This window comes from Macaca fascicularis, chromosome 7, assembly GCF_037993035.2.
Source record: "Macaca fascicularis isolate 582-1 chromosome 7, T2T-MFA8v1.1".
Lineage (NCBI taxonomy): Eukaryota > Metazoa > Chordata > Mammalia > Primates > Cercopithecidae > Macaca > Macaca fascicularis.
In genome coordinates, this window is record NC_088381.1 from 989,080 (window position 1) to 1,007,672 (window position 18,593).

Below are 18,593 nucleotides of genomic sequence, written 5' to 3' on the forward strand. Positions count from 1 at the left end.
GTAACTCCCTGGGGCGGCAGGCGGGGCCTCTAGGGTCTTGTTAACAAGCACGGTCTGTTCTGCGGGTCTGGTCAGGCTGTGAATTCTGGCCTAACTTGGTGCCCAGGTGACGCAGAGGCTCCTGGCTGTGGGCCATCTTTGAGTAGCAAAAAAAATAGATCATCTGCTTTCTGGTGTTTTGTAACATACACTGTCTTGTCAGATAAGGAAGCTCACTGCCTCCCCTGTGAAGAAGCTGAGCTTTTGGGAAGTCGGGGGGCTGCAAGTCAGGCTTGCACAGGAGGCTCTGTCCTGGGGCGACCACAGCCAGCTCATCCCTTGTGGCTGTGTCGTGCCTCGGCTGCAGGGCGGGAATCCTTGCTAGCCAGTTGCTGTAACTTTCTCAGTGGTTAGTTTTAAGCACTTGACTGAACTGTGAATTATTTGTTCAGCTCCTTGGGTGAAGTACTCTCTCGTTGCTCCTCTTCTGTCTTGGTGTGTGCTGTGTACTTGCAGCCTCGAGATGCACTTGAGGCTGACCCTGGCTCCTGCTTGACAGAGTGTGCTGGGTGGACTGGGATCTGGGGTGGAGACGAGCCCTGAGTCGACACATGGGCTTTCTTTTTCTCCTTAAAAGGTTGATAAAGATTTTATTCCTGGACTCATGTACATCCGAGACAATGAAGCCACCTCGGAGGAGTTTGAGGCCATGAGCCTGCCCTTCACGGTGCCGAGCGCCAGCGGCCAGGACATCCAGCTGAGCTCCAAGCACACGCACATCACCCTGGACAACCGCGCGGAGTACGTGCGGCTGGCGATAAACTACAGGTTGGTGGTCATCTGTCTCTGTTGCATTGACACAGGTAGCAAAAGTAGCAGAAAATGGTTGCATGGACGTGTGTTTTTAGGAGTGTCGTCCACAGTACAGTAATGGATTTGGCTGCAACTATTGCTGATCTGTCGGTGTGAAGCTTATTCTGTGATCAGGGTCGGTGTTCATTACTCCTAGCTCTAACCAGAATACCAAGATCAACAAAATCCACCCATTTGGGTCACTGCACCTGAGGAGGCCGTAGTTTTTGCCCTGTGTGCTTTCTTTGTTGGCTTCCTTGGGACAGGGCTGGGTCTGGGGCTGTCTCGACCCCCTCCAGGCTGCTTGAGTGACACAGAGCAGCCTTTGCCAGGTGTCCAGGTGTGACTGTGCACAGGCCTTTGGGCGCCGTGATTCAGGCTTGGCAGGTCATTACCACCACCCACAGTTTCCACTGCTTGTCCCATGTCCCCTGGAAGCACCTGAGAGTGTCTGGATGAGGCCCCATGTGGTGGGTGTGCCCTGTGGGCTCTGGTGGGGGTAGTCCTGGCAGGTGTCCTGGGTGGTGCCGTCCCCCGTATCGTGTCTGCCGTGGGTCAGCATGGTGTCTCGGGCCTGTGGCGGGTGCGCGTCTTTCCCCTCTTGGTGCTGGCTTCTCCTGGGGTATCCGGTGGATACTGAGAGTGGTGGCTTGGGGTGTGCGTAGCTGTGGGTGGTCATTAGGCTGTACCCCATCTGCCGGACGAGATGAGCCGAGTGTCGGGAGAAGTTCTGCAGTGCTGAGCTGCTAAGCATGCTCATGCCATCTGGAGCTGGAGCTCTGTCCTCCCAGCTGGGAAGTGTGCGGCCGCAGTGCTGCGTGCCAAGGATTGGTGTGAGCAGAACAAAGTCAGTGTCACCGAAGACAGAAGTGTAAAGTGAGCTTTTTCTTCCAGACTCCATGAATTTGATGAGCAGGTGGCTGCTGTTCGGGAAGGGATGGCCCGCGTTGTGCCTGTCCCCCTCCTCTCACTGTTCACTGGCTACGAACTGGAGACGATGGTATGCCGACCCCCAGGTGGGGCTGCCCTGCAGCTGCCTTTGCTTGCTGACCCACAAATCAGTGACAGTAGTTCAGAGTCAGAGCCTTGCCCTGTGTGTTGACTGAAGGGAGTGCACTCTGAGCACGTCCCTCCACCCGCCCGCAGGAGGCTGTATGCGGGCCCACCCAGAGCCCCCAGACCTCTCCCTGCCCCAAACAGGCCTTGGTGTAGAGAGGGAGCGTGATGGAGTCTTGCGGAAATGCCAGGTGGGAAGCATCACACGGCCCTGACGGACATCCTCCTGCAGGTGTGTGGCAGCCCTGACATCCCCCTGCATCTGCTCAAGTCGGTGGCCACCTACAAGGGCATCGAGCCTTCCACATCGCTGATCCAGTGGTTCTGGGAGGTGATGGAGTCCTTCTCCAACACAGAGCGCTCTCTCTTTCTTCGCTTCGTCTGGGGCCGGACGAGGCTGCCCAGGACCATTGCCGACTTCCGGGGCCGAGACTTCGTCATCCAGGTAGGCTCCTGGCTGGGCTTGCCAGCCCTGGGCTGATGTTGGCCAATGGTGGCCAGGTCCTCACCCACGGTCCTGCAGCACATGGAAGAATGGGCCTCTTGTGTCTTCACAGAAATGAAAATGGAAAACATCCAACTTCTCTGATGTGAAGGCTCAAAATGTTATGATTATGTGTTTTGGGTATGATTACCTGTTTTTTAAAAATGTATCTGGCCGGGCCGGGCGCGGTGGCTCAAGCCTGTAATCCCAGCACTTTGGGAGGCCGAGACGGGCGGATCACGAGGTCAGGAGATCGAGACCATCCTGGCTAACACAGTGAAACCCCGTCTCTACTAAAAAATACAAAAAACTAGCCGGCCGAGGTGGCGGACGCCTGTAGTCCCAGCTACTCGGGAGGCGGAGGCAGGAGAATGGCGTGAACCCGGGAGGCGGAGCTTGCAGTGAGCTGAGATCCGGCCACTGCACTCCAGCCTGGGTGACAGCGCGAGACTCCGTCTCAAAAAAAAAAAAAAAAAAAAATGTATCTGGCCATCCCCAGAATACACCACTGCTGTGTCAGCCCACTCTAGGTTTCAAACACACGCAAAGCACTCGCTCAGTTATCTGGTCGGATTAGGTGAGTCACTAAGTAACACGCTAGATGCTGAGAAAAATGAGGCTGCTCGTAGGATTGAGAACAAGGGTTTCGCTTTGGGTTCCAACTCTGTGGGCAGTGGTCAGAAACAAGCTCGACGGACCTGCCGGGTCACTGAGAGGGGGTGGCCTGATGCCCTCGCTCTCTGTTGGGACCGTAACAGCAGTGCCTGCGTGGATGGATCGATAGGGTCCACTGTTCCCAGCATGTGCCCAGCAGAGCCTGACCTGCGTCTCTACCAGGGTTAGAAAAGTGGCCGTCTTTCAGGGTCACCTTGGAGAGCATGCATAGTTTATCTTAGAAGGTCAGTAATTCTTAGTTTTTGTCCATAATTCTTGCTGTTTCTTAGTATCTTAATCTGTAGTGGTCAAAGTTGGGCTGGTAGACTCGTGAGGAGCTCTCCCATGATCACGTGCCTGGCCCTCCGCCTGCCAGGCCTCCCCGGGCCCATAGGGGTGGTGTGGTCCTCTGGCCCTCTTCCCGGGATGACCGTAGAGAGCCGTCGTCTCCATAGTGAGGTGCTGTTTCTTACTCCAGGTTCTAGGAATTAGTTGCACCTTGTTACTCCTAAAGTTGGTTGGATTATGTTTTCTGCTGTTTTGTTCTTAGCAAAATACATGGTTTTGTGAGCACAAAGAGCCTAATGAGTACAGTAAAGTAGACTGCAGCCATGTTCAGCTTCTGATCACGTCATATTTCTGCTCAACAGGTGTTGGATAAATACAACCCTCCAGACCACTTCCTCCCTGAGTCCTACACCTGTTTCTTCTTGCTGAAGCTGCCCAGGTATTCCTGCAAACAGGTGCTGGAGGAGAAGCTCAAGTACGCCATCCACTTCTGCAAGTCCATAGACACGGATGACTATGCTCGCATCGCGCTTACAGGAGAGCCGGCCGCCGACGACAGCAGCGACGATTCAGATAACGAGGATGTCGACTCCTTTGCTTCAGACTCTACGCAAGATTATTTAACAGGACACTAAGATGGGGAAACGTCCTTGTGAAACGAAAGCCTGAGCCAGGCGGCAGAGCGCTCGCTGCTGTGTAGACTGTAGGCTGCCTGGTGTGTCTGATGAGAAGCGTCTGTCCTCGAGCCAGGCGGGAGGAGGGGGTGGAGAGATTGACTGGCTGTGCTGGGAATGACAGTGGAAAGGTCCGCCTGTGCGCGTGGAACACCGTGGACGCTCGACTTCCAAGGGTCTTCTCACCCGTAATGCTGCATTACATGTAGGACTGTGTTTACACAGTGTGTAAATGTTTATATAAATACCGAATTGCAGCATCCCCAAAATGAATAAAGCCTTTTTACTTGTGGGTGCAATCAATTTTTTTCTTTCTCCTTTCTTTCAAGTGTCGTGAGTCGTCTTGATTGTATATTGGAAATAACTGTGTAACAAATCGTTATTATAAATATTTCAATTAATTTTACTCTGAATTTGTTTATTAAAAGCCTTTTGAACATTAAATGATCAGTATTACTTGAATGCATCCAGAGGATATTTAAACCAAAATGAAAAACCAGAAGGCCATTTGGTGTCCCCTCTCCCAGGTGTCCCCTTCTAGCATATGCATTATGTCATCTGAATTGAGGCCTTTCTGTGAACAGCATCATAACTTCTATCATGGAAAGTGTACTATATATAACGTTTGTGTCATGTATATGCCTAAATTTTAATTATCTATAAATAAAACATCTGTCATAAAAGTGTAGGCTGAGCTTTCTTAACCAGTTAGACTAGCACCAGGGGATATACTGCAACCAAAAAGTCAGTTAGTCCTTGATACAGCAGTAAGTGAGATTTCAGCCAAGTTTAGATTTTTTTTGATTACAGAAACCAAACTCAAGTCACAAAGAAGTGATTAGGAGAATGGAAGGTTCCAGGGGACCAGCTGGTGGCAGGGGCTGAAGGGCTCTGGAGCCTTCAGGGTTTCCTCCGACTTCCTCCCCAGTCCCATGTGTCTGCACAGCCTTAGCTTCTGCTTCCCTTGGCCTGGGCTGAGAGTCTTCGGTCCAGACAGCCGTGGTACACAGTTTGGGCTGCTTGTGTATGGCACACACTCGTGTCTGCAAAGGGTAGGACTGCGAACCGGCTAGGAGAGCTGAACAGTATCAGATTGAGGCGGAACTATGTGTTTCACGTTGGGAGACAGTTTATTCAGGGACACAATGTTTAGCACTCACACACAAGATCCAAAGAGGGGAATTTTTTTTTCTGGGAACCTTTCCAGGACAGAATTGGTAAATGCCAGGATTAGTCTATTTTCAGCTTAGCTCAAAACTTCCATAAGCTGTATGGTATTATTTTTGTTAATATCACCAACCTTTTTGTTGTCAGCTTTTGCGGCGTAACAGAATTGCCCCTGAAGTCGGTGAGAAGCAGCGTTTCTCACTCGCGCGCCTGGCTGGGCTGGGCTGGCCTCAGCTGAGGGGCCCTGGGCCTGCGGTGGGCTGGCCTCAGCTGAGGGGCTCTGGGCATGGCTGGGCTGGGCTCAGCTGAGGGGCTCTGGGCCTGCGGTGGGCTGGCCTCAGCTGAGGGGCTCTGGGCCTGCGGTTAGGAGCTGCCAGGCTTCACATCTCTCTTCTAGCTTCGCATCTCTCTTCTGGCTTCAGGCGTGTGTATCACGGTGGTGACACAGTTGTAAGAGGACCCAGAGCTGCACTGTCCCCTCCACCCACTTTCCATTGGCCAACCCCCAAATCAGGCTGGCAAATGCCTTCTGCCTCTAGAACATGGGTTCTCAAAGTCCTGGCTGAGGACCCCTGGAGTTCCTGAGGCCTTTTCAGGGTGTCCAAGAGAGCCTCTCTCTCCTACTACATCTCTGTGAGGCCAAATTTTCTTCACCTCCTTCCACCAACATAGCTCACAATGTGGGCACGCACAAAGAGAAATGAGAATTCACCTGTCTCCTGTGAAAGGAAAGGAAAATCTCCACCTGCAAGCTCACTAGGCCAGAAGAAAAGGGTGAGCTTGGAAACAGTCACATGGGAAACTGCCTTTTCATTCTGTGCCTGAAGGACAATGTAAAGTCACAGCTCATTGCTCCGTAAGGGACTAGACACTAGAAATTGCCCGTACGCCCATTCCCAAACCAATGCATATTTGACTTCTTCCTCCACTCTAGGTTGACTTTATCTGACGTAAAGTGCAGATGTACTGAGCATGAGCCGAATTTGTAATTGACTCTTCCTATGCCCCCTGCGAGTCAGCAAGCGCTCATCAAAGCCTCACGAGGATGTGCCCCACTTCTCTCATTTTTCCTACCCGCCCTCCTTTTTATTCTTTCCTCCTTCCCCTCCTGCCATTTTCCCCTTTAAATATTGAAACCCTTAAAACTCTTTGGAAAAAGCCCCGCACACAGAGCCTACTGTGGCTTGTGTCTCTTTCCCTGGCACATCCTCAGCTGTGGCAAAATCAGCCTCTAAATGGATTGAGGCCTGTCTCAAACCCCAGTTTTTTTTTTTTTTTTTTTTGAGATGGAGTCTTGCTCTGTTGCCCAGGCTGGAGTGCAGTGGCACGATCTCCACTCACTGCAAGCTCCACCTCCTGGGTTCATGCCATTCTCCTGCCTCAGCCTCCCAAGCAGCTGGGACTACAGGCGCCCGCCGCCATGCCCAGCTATTTTTTTTGTATTTTTAGAGAGACGGGGTTTCACCGTGTTTTTCAGGATGGTGTCGATCTCCTGACCTCGTGATCCGCCCGCCTCGGCCTCCCCAAGTGCTGGGATTGCAGGCTTGAGCCACTGCGCCCGGCCACTTTTTCTGGTTTACACTTCCATTAAGCCAGACAGTTAAAGAGGCTAATAAAAGTATTAATGCCATTCTCACTTTTTTTTTGGGGGGGAAAATAATTTTTCAAAATTGTGTCCATGTTAAGTCATGGGTTTGTTTTTATTTTAAATGTATTCAATATTTTAAATATTTTCATTAGTAATTCCCAATGTGATAGGTAAAACCCAGATGAAAATTATTAAAAACCCAGACGAAAATGATTGAGGATTGAGAGCTTTGCAGAGTGTAAGAGTCCTGAGAGGGAAGCAGCTGTGCCAGAGGAGGCCGGCTGCAGGCACCAAGGCGGGGCCCCCATGCAGCTGCCTTGCGGGGCTGTCTCTGCTCTCTGCAGTTAGAAGCAACGGCGTGTGTTATGTTTTTTTGTTTGTTTGTTTTTCGAGACGGAGTCTCGCTCTGTCGCCCAGTCTGGAGTGCGGTGGCACCATCTGGGCTCACTGCAAGCTCCGCCTCCCGGGTTCACGCCATTCTCCTGCCTCAGCCTCCCGAGTAGCTGGGACTACAGGCGCCGCCACCACGACCAGCTAATTTTTTGTATTTTTAGTAGAGACGGGGTTTCACCGTGTCAGCCGGGATGGTCTCGATTTCCTGACCTCGTGATCCATCCGCCTCGGCCTCCCAAAGTGCTGGGATTACAGGTGTCTTGAGGCACCGCGCCCGGCCTTTTTTTTTTTAACTAAATACTGGAGGGCACTTCATTCCAATAAATAAAAAATAAATAAATAAATAAATATTAAAAGTTTTAAAAGGGTGGTAATTTTTATAGCCACTGCTTCTTCATTTTTGGACAAGAAGACCCTCTCGGACAGTTCCATGTCACCTTCAGTTTAACTTTTTACTCTCATCCAACTTCTGCGGCCTGAAGTTACATAGTTCACTTTGACAGATAAATGTGCGTAGCAGAAACCATTAAACTGTAGAAAAGACAGACGACCCATCTGTGCTAGGAGTGGAAACTTCAGTCACATTAATTGTTTGGAAGCTCACCAGCACTGTGAATTGTGGATTAATTGGGTGGTTTCCTGTCTCATGTTTGCTTTTCCGCTGATAGAGGTGACAGTGGCTGCGCCCTTCTGACGTGCACGAAACTGCAAACGGCTTAGAGTTAGGAGAGCCTTACATGGTGGCCGACACCGTGGGCACCCTTAGCGTCTCCCACAGGAACTTCTGGTGGTGTCCGAATAGGGTCCCCGCGTTGTCCCCGGGGGCGGACTGCCTCCCTCCGGGACTTTCTCCTGAGCCGGTGGGCTGTGCCTTCTCCCCGCCTCTCGGGCATATCTTTGTGCACAGCCCGTGCGGCCTGGCCTGGCTCTGCGTCCCACGCTGCGGGTCCACAAGCGAGGCGGGATCGGCGCGAGTGCCCAGCCCGGGACAGCCCGGTGCAGGCGGCCACCCAGCAGGCAGGCCCTGGCGCGGAGGCAGGCGGGGTGGGCTGAGCGCGGGACCCTGCGCCGAGGCTTATCCAGCACCTCAGAAGGCGCTTTCCGGCGCTGCTGCCGCTGGAAGGCGTTTTGTGCTGGGCCCTGGCTGCCCCGGCGGCTGCCGCGGGCTGTTGGAGGAGGGGGAGGGGGCTGCCCCGCCGGGCGCACGTGCTGTTTCCGGTCTCAGCCAGAACGCGGCTCACGCTCAGGTTTAACCAGGAATCCGCGAGCAGCGGAGAGAGCTTCGGGGCTCCGTGCCCTGTGCGCTGTCTTGACTTGCCAAAGAAGAAACCAGGAAAACACCCAAACCGCGTTCGCCTCGACAAGAGAAGGGAGAAACCTGGGGTCTGCCCTTTCTTTAGAAAAGCCGAGGTTCACGGTGAGAGCCCCCCTGAGCGGCGCCGAGCTGAGCTAGCGGAGTGGGGAGGTCCCGGCGCCCCTGTGCTGAGGCCTCACGCCGGCTGCGCCCCGGGACCTCCGCGGGGGTTCGTCCGGCGCGCACCAGCGGGGTCTCCCGGGTTTCAAGCGGCCTCGGCGCCGGCGCCTCGTGACCCTGCCGGGCTCTCCCTCCCCGCGCGGCAGCGGAGCCCCGGCGCGCACAGCCCCTCCCTGCGCTCGCTGTTGCGGGCGGCCGTGGCGGTTCAGGCCTTTGGTGTCGCCGCGGTCGTGGGGAAATTCCCCTCGTGCGCTCAGTGCCCCCGCCCTGCTGTGCGCTCCCCGCTCCGCCCAAGGCTCCAGGTGCCAGACTGGGCCAAGCCAAGAGCAAGGCTGAGCGGCTCCACCCGCGGGCTCCCGGGCTGGGACACGGGGTGTCACCGCAGTGCTGAGCGTCTGTGCTCTGACAGACGCGGAGCGGGGCCGGAGCCCTTGGGGACAAGGTCTCAGAGCACAGACGCTCAGCACTGCGGTGACACCCCGTGTCCCCGCCCGGGAGCCCGCGGGTCGAGCCGCTCAGCCTTGCTCTTGGCTTGGCCCAGTCTGGCACCTGGAGCCTTGGGTACAGCCTCCTCCTGGGCGAGGGAGTGAGGGGCAGCACCCCCACCACATGCATGCTCCCCGGACCTCAGACACATGCGCGCACACACCCCCCAACACACATGGACACACACACCTCCACACCCACACACACATGCACACACACCCACACCCCACACACACTTGCGCGCACACACCCACACCACACACATGCACACATCCCCACACCCCACACACACATGCACACACCCCCCACACTCCACACACATGCACACACATCCCCACACCTCACACACACATGCACACACACCCCCACACCCCACACACATGCACACACCCCACACATGCAGACACATCCCCACACCCCACACACATGCACACACCCCTCACGCCCAACACACATGCACACACACCCCACACACATGCACACACATCCCCACACCCCACACACACATGCACACACCCCCACCACACACACATGCACACACCCCACACACATGCAGACACATCCCCACATCCCACACACATGCACGCACACCCACACCACACACATGCACACACATCCCACACACATGCATGCACACACCCCCACATTACACACATGCACACACATCCCACACCCCACACACATGCACACACCCACACCACACACAGATGCACACACACCCCACGCACCACACACACGCACCCACACCACACGCGCACACACCACACCCTAGACACATGCACACACACCCCACATCCCACACACATGCACACACACACCCCACACCCCACACACACCCCCCACACACCCCACACACGCACACACATGCACACATGCCCTCACACCCCACACATACCCCACACACACTCCACACACATGCACACACCCCACACCCCAGAAACACACACCCCACACACCCACACCACACACATGCACACGCACACACACCGCAGACACATGCACACACACCCCCCCACACACACCAGGCACACACATGTGCGCACACACACCCCCATACTGCCCACACCCCACAGAGTCGCACACACCCGCCACACACGTACACACCCATGCGTACACCCTCCCCCTACCCACACCCCAGACACAAATACACCAAAACACACCCAGGCATACACCCCCCCCAAACACACACACACACACACATAAACCCTATACAGATACATATATATCCCCCCACACATACATCCTTCACATACAGCCCATCACACACACATCCCGACACACACATACACCTCCCAAACACATACATCTTGGCCCCGCCACATACACGCACCTTCACACACACACACACACACACACACACACACCGTATTCCCTACCCTCTCCCCACCCCATCCTCCTCCCCACGCTGCGTGGAGCTGGGCAGGTGGGCAGGATGGGGAGGGAGAGCGCTGGGCCTCTGAAAAATTGGAACAAGGAAGGCCCCCCCGAAAGGCCTGCCCTGGATGGCCTGGATAGGAGGGTCGGGGCCTGAGGACATCCCTGGTCACTGCCAGGGACATGCCACGGTGGCCCACGATGTCAGGAAGGGCCAGGCCCGCCGGCAGCCGGTCTGGAGAGTGAGTCCTACACCGGGGTCCTCCAGGCCAAATCGCGCAGACCTCACTCCTCCACCAGTCTGCACTTTAAACAAGGAGTCGCTCAGGGCTGCAGTGAACTGGGACCACGCCCCTCCCTGCAGCCTGGGCTGCACAGAGGGACCCGTCTCTAAAACAAGAAATGAAACAGATCGTTTTACCAAGGTGACGGGGTCCACTCTGCATGGAGGCCAGCTCCAAAGGGTGGGGGGCTTTTGTCTGCAGGACCTCCTGGGCCTCATTTCTCATGGGATCCAAATGGAAATGGAAACACACACACACACAGATACCAACTACCCGACATCCGGAATCAACAGCAGACACCTTCGTCCCTCAAGCTGCAGACTCCCGTGTCCAGCCTGGCTCCCCGCTGGAGCACCAACTCTCAGGACCCCACTTTCTTCCCACCCCCATGGGCCTGGCCTCCCCATTCTCCTCCCACCCAGGGCTGCCCCTCCCCGTGGAGCCTTCAGCTCAGGACCACCAGGGACTTGGGTCGGCCCCTCCCGGTCACAGGATCCACCCTCTTCAGGATGAAGTTTATGACCATTTTTATTCCTGAGTTGGTCCTGGAGTTTCCGCCTATCCCAGTCACTTTTCAAAATTGATTTTTCCCCCCACACACAAATGAGACTTTCTATTTTCCTCTAATTCGTTAAAAGAAAGACGTTATTAATCAGATGTAGAGAGAAGTCCCATATATACCCATCCCACACATGTAGCCTGCCCCACTGCACACACTGCCCACCAGATTGGTCCACGGGTTACACCAACACACCAGCATTAGCCAGAGGCCTCGGATTACATCAGGGCTCGCTCGGGCAGTGCCTTCTGTGGGTTTGCACGAATGTCTAATGCCCTGTATCCGCCTTACAGTATCATACAGACTAGGGCCGCTGCCCTGAAACCCCCTCCACCAAGTCATCCCTCCGCTCCCCACTAGCCCCTGACAGCCGCCGATCTTTATACTGTCTCCATAGTTTGACCTTTCTAGAAGGTCGTCTAGTTGGAATCAGGCAGTATGTAGCCTTTTCACATTGGCTTGTTTTACTTAGTAATCTGCATTTAAGATTCCTGTGTGTCTTTTCTTTTTTTTTTTTTTTGAGACAGAGTCTTGCTCTGTCGCCCAGGCTGGAGTGCAGTGGCGCAATCTCGGCTCACTGCAAGCTCCGCCTCCCGGGTTCCCGCCATTCCCCTGCCTCAGCCTCCCGAGTAGCTAGGACTACAGGCGCCCGCCACCTCGCCCTGCTAGTTTTTTTTCTATTTTTTAATAGAGACGGGGTTTCACCGTGTTGGCCAGGATGGTCTCGATCTCCTGACCTCGTGATCCACCCGTCTCGGCCTCCCAAAGTGCTGGGATTACAGGCGTGAGCCACTGCGCCCGGCTCCTGTGTGTCTTTTCATGGCTTGGTAACTCATTTCTTTTTAGCTCCGAATAATAAATATTCCATTGTCTGGATGCACCCTAGTTTGTTTATTCATTCCCCTCCTGAAAGGCATCTTGATTGTTTCCAAGTTTTGGCAATGACAAATAAAACTGCTATAAACACCCGGGTGCAGGTTTTGTGTGAACGTAAGTTTTCGAATCATTTAGGTAAACATCAAGGAGCATTGGTTGCTGCATCATATTCTAAGAGTGTTTAGTTTTGTAAGAAACTGCCCAACTGTCTTCCAAAGTGGCTATACATTTTGCAGTCCCACCAGCAATGACTGGGAGTTCCTGTGACTCCACAGCTCATTACATTTAAACATGCCTTTAAAGTCCAGAATTTAAGTTCAGAAGCTAGCACCAAGCCCTCATTATTCAGCTCCTGCATCCTTGGCTGTAGTAACTTTAAAACATGGCTCCTGCTGGTGCGGTGGTTCACACCTGTAATCCCAGCACTTTGGGAGGCCGAGGTGGGCGGTCAAGTGATTGAGACCATCCTGGCCAACATAGTGAAACCCCGTCTTTACTAAAAATACAAAAATTAGCTGGGCGTGGTGGCGCCTGTCTGTGGTCTCAGCTTTTCAGGAGGCTGAGGCAGGAGAATTGCTTGAACCTGGGAGGTGGAGGTTGCAGTGAGCCAAGATCACGCCACTGTACTCCACCCTGGCAACAGAGCGAGACTCCATCTCAAAAACAAAAACGAAAAACACGGCTCCAATGTTCTTTGACATTCCTCCCCTCAAGAACTGGTGTCTGTGTCCTTCCTTGGGCTCCTTGACTGGCCAATAGAATATGACAGAAATGGTGCCTGCCAGTCCTGGGCACAGGCCCTAAGGAACTGGTGACTTCCGTTTCCTGTCTCTTGGGCCCCAGCTGCCATGCTGTAAGGAAGTCCAAGAGCTGGTGCAGGGGCCACATGGAGGAGCCGACAGACCCACCCGAGAGTGAGCAAGTGCACCTCCGGATCCTCCAGACTCAAGTCATTTCTGGCCTTCACGTTGCCCTGGCTGCAGTGGGGTGCAGATGAGCTGTTTCCACTGTGCCTTTCTGAATTCCAGACCCGCGGGATCTGGGAGCTTGATAAAATGCTTGCTGAATCAAGCCAATTTCGGGCAGGGGCGGGTGCATAGGGTTTGTGGGCTGAACCATGGCAGGAACAGGCAGAGACTGGGGACTGCAGAGGCCTGCACAGCAGGTGGCCCCGGGGACCCCTGGGGAGGTATTCACAAAGGGAAGCTGCAGACAGATTTCCCCATGACGGGGCTGGAGGGCTGGGCCTGGAGGCGCTTTCTTCTCTCTGGATGCTGTGGTCCAGGGAAGCAGCCCTTCCCTGCACCCTCAGGCCTGCCCAATTCTGAGGCCTTCTCACTCTCCTGGACCATTGTCCTCTGAGTCACAACTGCCTGTCCAGGGCAAGAAGCCAAGGGTGCCTTCACTGGGTCACCCACAGACATAAAATTTGCACACACATGCACACAAAAGCCACACCACATCCCAGCCCTCTGCTTGGAAGTAGCCACCTTTTGCTTTTATATCTGATTCCGATGATGCTGTTCTTTTGCGAAGAACATTTAGCGGGGGCCTTATTTTGGGATTTCCTTCTGGAATTTCTGGGCCAGCCAAGAAAAGTATAATTCGATATCATATCTCGTTTGGGACCCCAATCTTCATGCTCAGCTTAGGAGAAACCATGTCATTTCTGAGACTGGCCCCAATCACTTCTAACTGAAGAAGCGCGGTGCCCCTCGAAGGCAAGTTTGGCATTGGAGTCACACACAGGCTTCCACTGATGCAGCTGTGGGCAGCACTCACTCTCCGCCACCAGAAAATGAAACCCCATCTGACCCTGACTCCGACAACCAAGGGGACGGACTGATGTCAGTTAAGAAGCCGGAGACAGTGAGCCTGTGGCTGTGCCAGGTGTGGGTGCCTGTCTGCTCCCGGGGCTGGGGGCTTCATCACCGCAGAGCTGCCTCCAGGGCTAGGACACTTAGATTTGGCTCACCCAAGCCAGTCCCTGGCATGGAAGGGGGTTTTCTCCATTACTGTGGCCACTCAGGGCCTATCTCTGGAGCTGGGGTAGGGTTGCTCCCTCCCCAGACATTCAGCAGTTACACAAAGAACTGTGACCTGCAAGGCACAGAGAGCCACACGCTTGGTGGCAGCTGTCCTGCTGGCATTTCACAGCCCTCGTTTTGACAGATCCGTGTGCACACCAAGAGCCTTCTGCCCGCCCAGGGAGCCTCCCCCGGGCTCTGTGTCTTGGCCTCTCCCTGCCCTGTAACAGTGTCCCTGAGGCACTGGGAGGGGAGCAGGTGCAGTGATGAGCGAGGATGAGACAGTATTTTTGGGACAGGAACTGGTGCGTCGGTGGTCACGGGTTCCCTGGCGTCACCATCCCACAAGGATGGGGTCACCGTCCAGGCTGCTTGCCAGCCATGTCCACACCTAATGCACACGGCGGTCTGAACTGATGCGTCTGCACACGCGACAGCAAATGTGATCTCAGAGATCTAAGGCTTTCCGGCAGTCAGGCCCCTGGCTGGGAACTTGGGTGTTCTGGAGCCTGCCATGCTGAGGTCGTCCTCCATCCCTACTCCCAGGGCAGCCCCGGCCCACCCTGTCGCTATGCAATGTGCTTTGTTACAAGGCATGAGACCTCTTTCAGCTCTGCTGTTACACTGCGGATGCAGCCCCTCACTTCCTGCCAACTCCTGTGCAGGACGTGGCCACTGTCGCTGTGTGTGTGTCTGTGTATCTGTGTGTCTCTATGTGTCTGTATCTGTGTGTGTATACCTGTATCTGTGTGTGTCTGTGGGTGTGTGTATTTGTGTATCTGTGTTTGTACATCTGTGTATCTCTGTGTCTGTATCTGTGTGTCTGTGCATGTATCTGTGTATGTCTGTGTCTATGTATCTGTGTATCTCTGTGTCTGCGTGTGTATCTGTGTGTGTGTATCTGTGCGTGTATATCTGTGTATCTGTGTGTCTGCGTGTGCGTATCTGTGTGCGTGTATCTGTGTGTGTGTATCTGTGTCTGTGTATATCTGTGCCTGTGTATCTCTGTACGTGTCCGTGTATCTGTGTATTTGTGTGTGTCTCTGTATCTCTGTATCTCTATATCTGTATCTGTGTGTCTGTACCTGTGTGTGTCTGTGTATTTGTATATATCTCTGTGTCTGTGTCTGTGTGTATATCTGTGAGTGTATCTGTGTGTATCTCTGTGCCTGTGTGTCTCTGTGTCTGTGTATCTGCGTGTGTCTTTGTGTGTCATCTGTGATTCTGTGGCCTGTATCTGCGTGTCTGTGTATTGCTGTGTCTCTGTGTGTATCTGTCTGTGTACATCGTGTGTCTATCTCTGTGTCTGTGTCTGTGTCTGTGTGTGTATCTGTGTGTGTCTGTGTGTACCTGTGTGTGTCTGTGTATCTCGCGTGTGTCTGTGCTGCAGGAGGGGCTGTCGGCAGGTGTAACCGTGGCATCCTGGCTGGAGGGCCTCGCTGGGAGAGCTCGGAAGGGAACAGAATGTTCACTGCGCATTTTGTTCGTAGGGAAAGGCTGTCTGTGGTCCTGGGCCGCCTCCTCAGAGGTGAAGCTGGAAACTGTCCCCGCGGAGAGACGGGGCGCGGCCTTAGACGGATCCGCTCTCCGCCCGCGCCCGAGACTCCGCCGCAACCCGAGCCGCCGGGGGCTGGGGGGCGGGGTGAGGAGGGGGCGCGCTGTGGGCGGGGCCGGTGGGGGGCTGTGTGGGCGGGGCTGGTGGGGCGCTGTGTGGGCGGGGCCGGGTTGTAGGCGTGGCCGGGAGGGGAGTGGCGTGGGCGGGGCCCAGCCGGGGGCGTGCCTGGGTGGGGGACCCGCTGCTGCAGCGCGGAGCTTTCCCTGAGTTCTCACTTCGAAGGCTGTGCTCCGCTCACCATCCAGAGCGGAGATTCGGACCTTACACTAACTCCCGGAGAAAGACCAGCAAGTGCGCAGGTAAAGTGCACTTGCTCCGCGGTCGGGAGGAAGGAGGCGAGGAGCCAGCCTAGCCTGGGACCAGGCAGGGAGAGTTTACACAGCCCCGGCTGAGTCGCGGCTTAGGAAGCAAGGCAAGTTCCCCTAAAGGTCACTGTGCACAGACGGGCGTGATGCAGCAGACCTAGCGCGGCTGAGTCCGCCTGGGCCTGCAGCGGCAGCAGCTGCCCCCTGAGCCCCCCCACCCCACACAGCTCCCTGGCAGGCGACCCAGGAAAAAGTCGCCGCCTGGTGGGCCATGAGGTCATGGGTGGGGGGAGTTTGGAAGCGTTCAGACGGCAAATGTTCCACTTGAACTCCAGGGCAGCATCTGGCACAGAGGGGCCTCCTAGCCATGAGCCGTGGTCAGGCGTTTCCTTAGAATGGAATGCACTGGAGTGAAAACACTAAATCCCTCAAAGCCGCTTCTCTTTACTGTGGTCACACACAGTGAAATCAATGGGCATTAGTGCAGCTAGCTCTTTTCAAGGACACAATGTTAAGCACAGGCAGCCTGGTGTGTGGACGCTCTGGGTTTGCAGACCCAGGCAGGGGCCAAGGCTCAGGACAAGTGCCCGGTGCTCCCTTCCCACAGGGCGAATCAGAGCCTGGAGCCCGGTGGTGAAGCTCCCCAGGTGACTCTAACGTGCAGTGCATTTTGAGGAGCACTACTTAGACCAATGTGATAGTCTACAATGTGTAGATTTAGGGTGAGTGATTCTGCGGAAAAGAAACGCGAGGCTGTTAGCAGTTGTGGGCAGCTGCTGTCTACCTAAACCAGCTGCGGTTTGCTTGCTCGGTGACGTGAGCTTCGCGGGGCGGGCATGGTGTTTGCCACCCAGGACCCTGAGACGGGGCCTGCCAGGGCAAGGAGCTGGGCATTGAACGCATCTGGGGATAACTACCTCTCATGGAAGAACGAATGAGAATTGAACCTGAACACAGAGGTGAAAGAGCTGAGTAGACTGCAAAGAATTGCACAAAAACTGCTTGTTCTGCAAATTTAGTTTACAACACTTGAGTGCAGTTCACATCGGCATAATGTGATTTAGGATCATAAGTCCCTAAAATTTCATTACACTGATGAAAAGCAAATGCTTATACTGTTCTTGTTTTATGAGAAGACCAGAACCTCCAGCCCCTGGGGCAGCTGAGATCTGAGGATATCAGGAATACCAGGAATGGGGAGGTCCTGGCTGTTGCTGGAGACCCAGCAGCATGACACCTGTGTCACCTGGGTCCCGTTTCTATGCTGGAGTGGTAGGCAGCAAGGAAATATTTTGAGTTTGAGGCCATATGCATGTTGGAAAGGTTACTGTGGCTGAGTGGTTGGGAGCAGCTGGGGGGGGGCGGCGGTCAAGAAAGCCACTGCCAAGGCCTTCCCACTGAGTGTGGTTGCCAGGCCGGGGCAGGGAAGCACTGGTGAGTTGCAAGGGGGATTCCACTTTGGTGATGGGTGATGGATGGTGGGATCAGTCACCAGGGCCCCTGGGAAAGGCCAGGTGTGGCTTCAGTACTCTGGAAATTTTGAGTACCTTTATGTCTAGGGACACAAGAAAGTAGATGGACACAGTGGTTTGGGCTGCAGAAGAGAGCTGGGGGGCCACCTGTCCACAGGTGAGGATGAGGTCTCTTGGGAGTAGAGAGAAAAGGGAGGCTTTTAATTGCTAGTAGTGGGAAAAGTGGCTTGCAATGGAGATAAAAGCTACCAGAGAGGGGAGGAAAGCCCAGAGCCTGGAGGCCGGGGCAGGATCTGGGGCAGGGGCTGACCCAGTGTAGCGATCCCCATATGCTGGAAACGTGAGAAGAGACTCCACAGGCCGGAGCTCCCTCAGCTCCTTGGGGCCTCTGGCTGTACCAGCTCATTCGCTGGCTGTTGGTTTCTGCAGTTTTGATGTGGGGTTCTGTCACTGACCTGCACACAGCAGGCTTGTCGCGGGCTGTGGCTCTTGCGCCGGCCACGCGCGGGACCCGAGCAGTTTCGGCGGAGCGCGGCGGGGTCCATGCGGGTCATACCCGTGGGGAGGTGCGGCTGGCGCACCTGTGCGCTCGTCCGGCCACCCACTGAGGCGTCGGGGGGCGCATTCCGCAGGGCGGCGGGGGGCAGGTCCGGTGTTTCGAGGAGCGTGGGACACAGTTTCCAAGCTGGCCTGAGGGACAGGCGAAGGGACACCGACCTACAGCGGCAGAGCTCGGGCCAAACTGCCGGCAGCTGGGGCAGCGGAGGGGGTTTGCACCGCGGAGGGGGGCCCGGGCCCCGGGCTGGGAGCGGGGCTGGGCGGCCGCGTCCCCGGGTGCGCGTTTGCTGGCGCTGCTCGTTTCTCCCCGGGAGGTGCGCCCGGCCTGTGGCGGGGCGGCCAGTCCCTGGGGGTCCCTGCGAGCGACCTCCCGAGGCCCCTCCCGGGCCCCGCCGCTCCTCCCAGGCTGGAAGGCGGCGAATTTTTTC

The 18,593-nt window shown here is 55.2% G+C and overlaps 2 protein-coding genes across 10 annotated transcripts in view; both read left to right on the forward strand.

The window, feature by feature from the left end:
- Nucleotides 1-4,670, forward strand: part of HERC2 (HECT and RLD domain containing E3 ubiquitin protein ligase 2) — a 220,595-nt gene extending 215,925 nt beyond the window's left edge. For 2 of the 3 annotated variants that reach the window (XM_065547623.1, XM_065547629.1), the window contains 4 exons: nucleotides 617-807; nucleotides 1,726-1,831; nucleotides 2,120-2,332; nucleotides 3,676-4,670. In XM_065547623.1, coding sequence (XP_065403695.1) covers nucleotides 617-807; nucleotides 1,726-1,831; nucleotides 2,120-2,332; nucleotides 3,676-3,948 — 783 coding nt within the window. In that variant the 3' untranslated portion in view covers nucleotides 3,949-4,670. Of the gene's footprint in view, nucleotides 1-616; nucleotides 808-1,725; nucleotides 1,832-2,031; nucleotides 2,333-3,675 lie in introns of all 3 variants that reach the window. The other variant, XR_012414636.1, reaches the window with a different exon arrangement.
- An 11,365-nt stretch (nucleotides 4,671-16,035) lies between these two features.
- Nucleotides 16,036-18,593, forward strand: part of OCA2 (OCA2 melanosomal transmembrane protein) — a 460,826-nt gene continuing 458,268 nt past the window's right edge. For all 7 annotated transcript variants that reach the window (XM_073995274.1, XM_065547634.1, XM_073995264.1 and 4 more), the window contains exon 1: nucleotides 16,036-16,129. The gene's annotated coding sequence lies outside the window, so the exon portion shown is untranslated. The remainder of the gene's footprint in view (nucleotides 16,130-18,593) is intronic.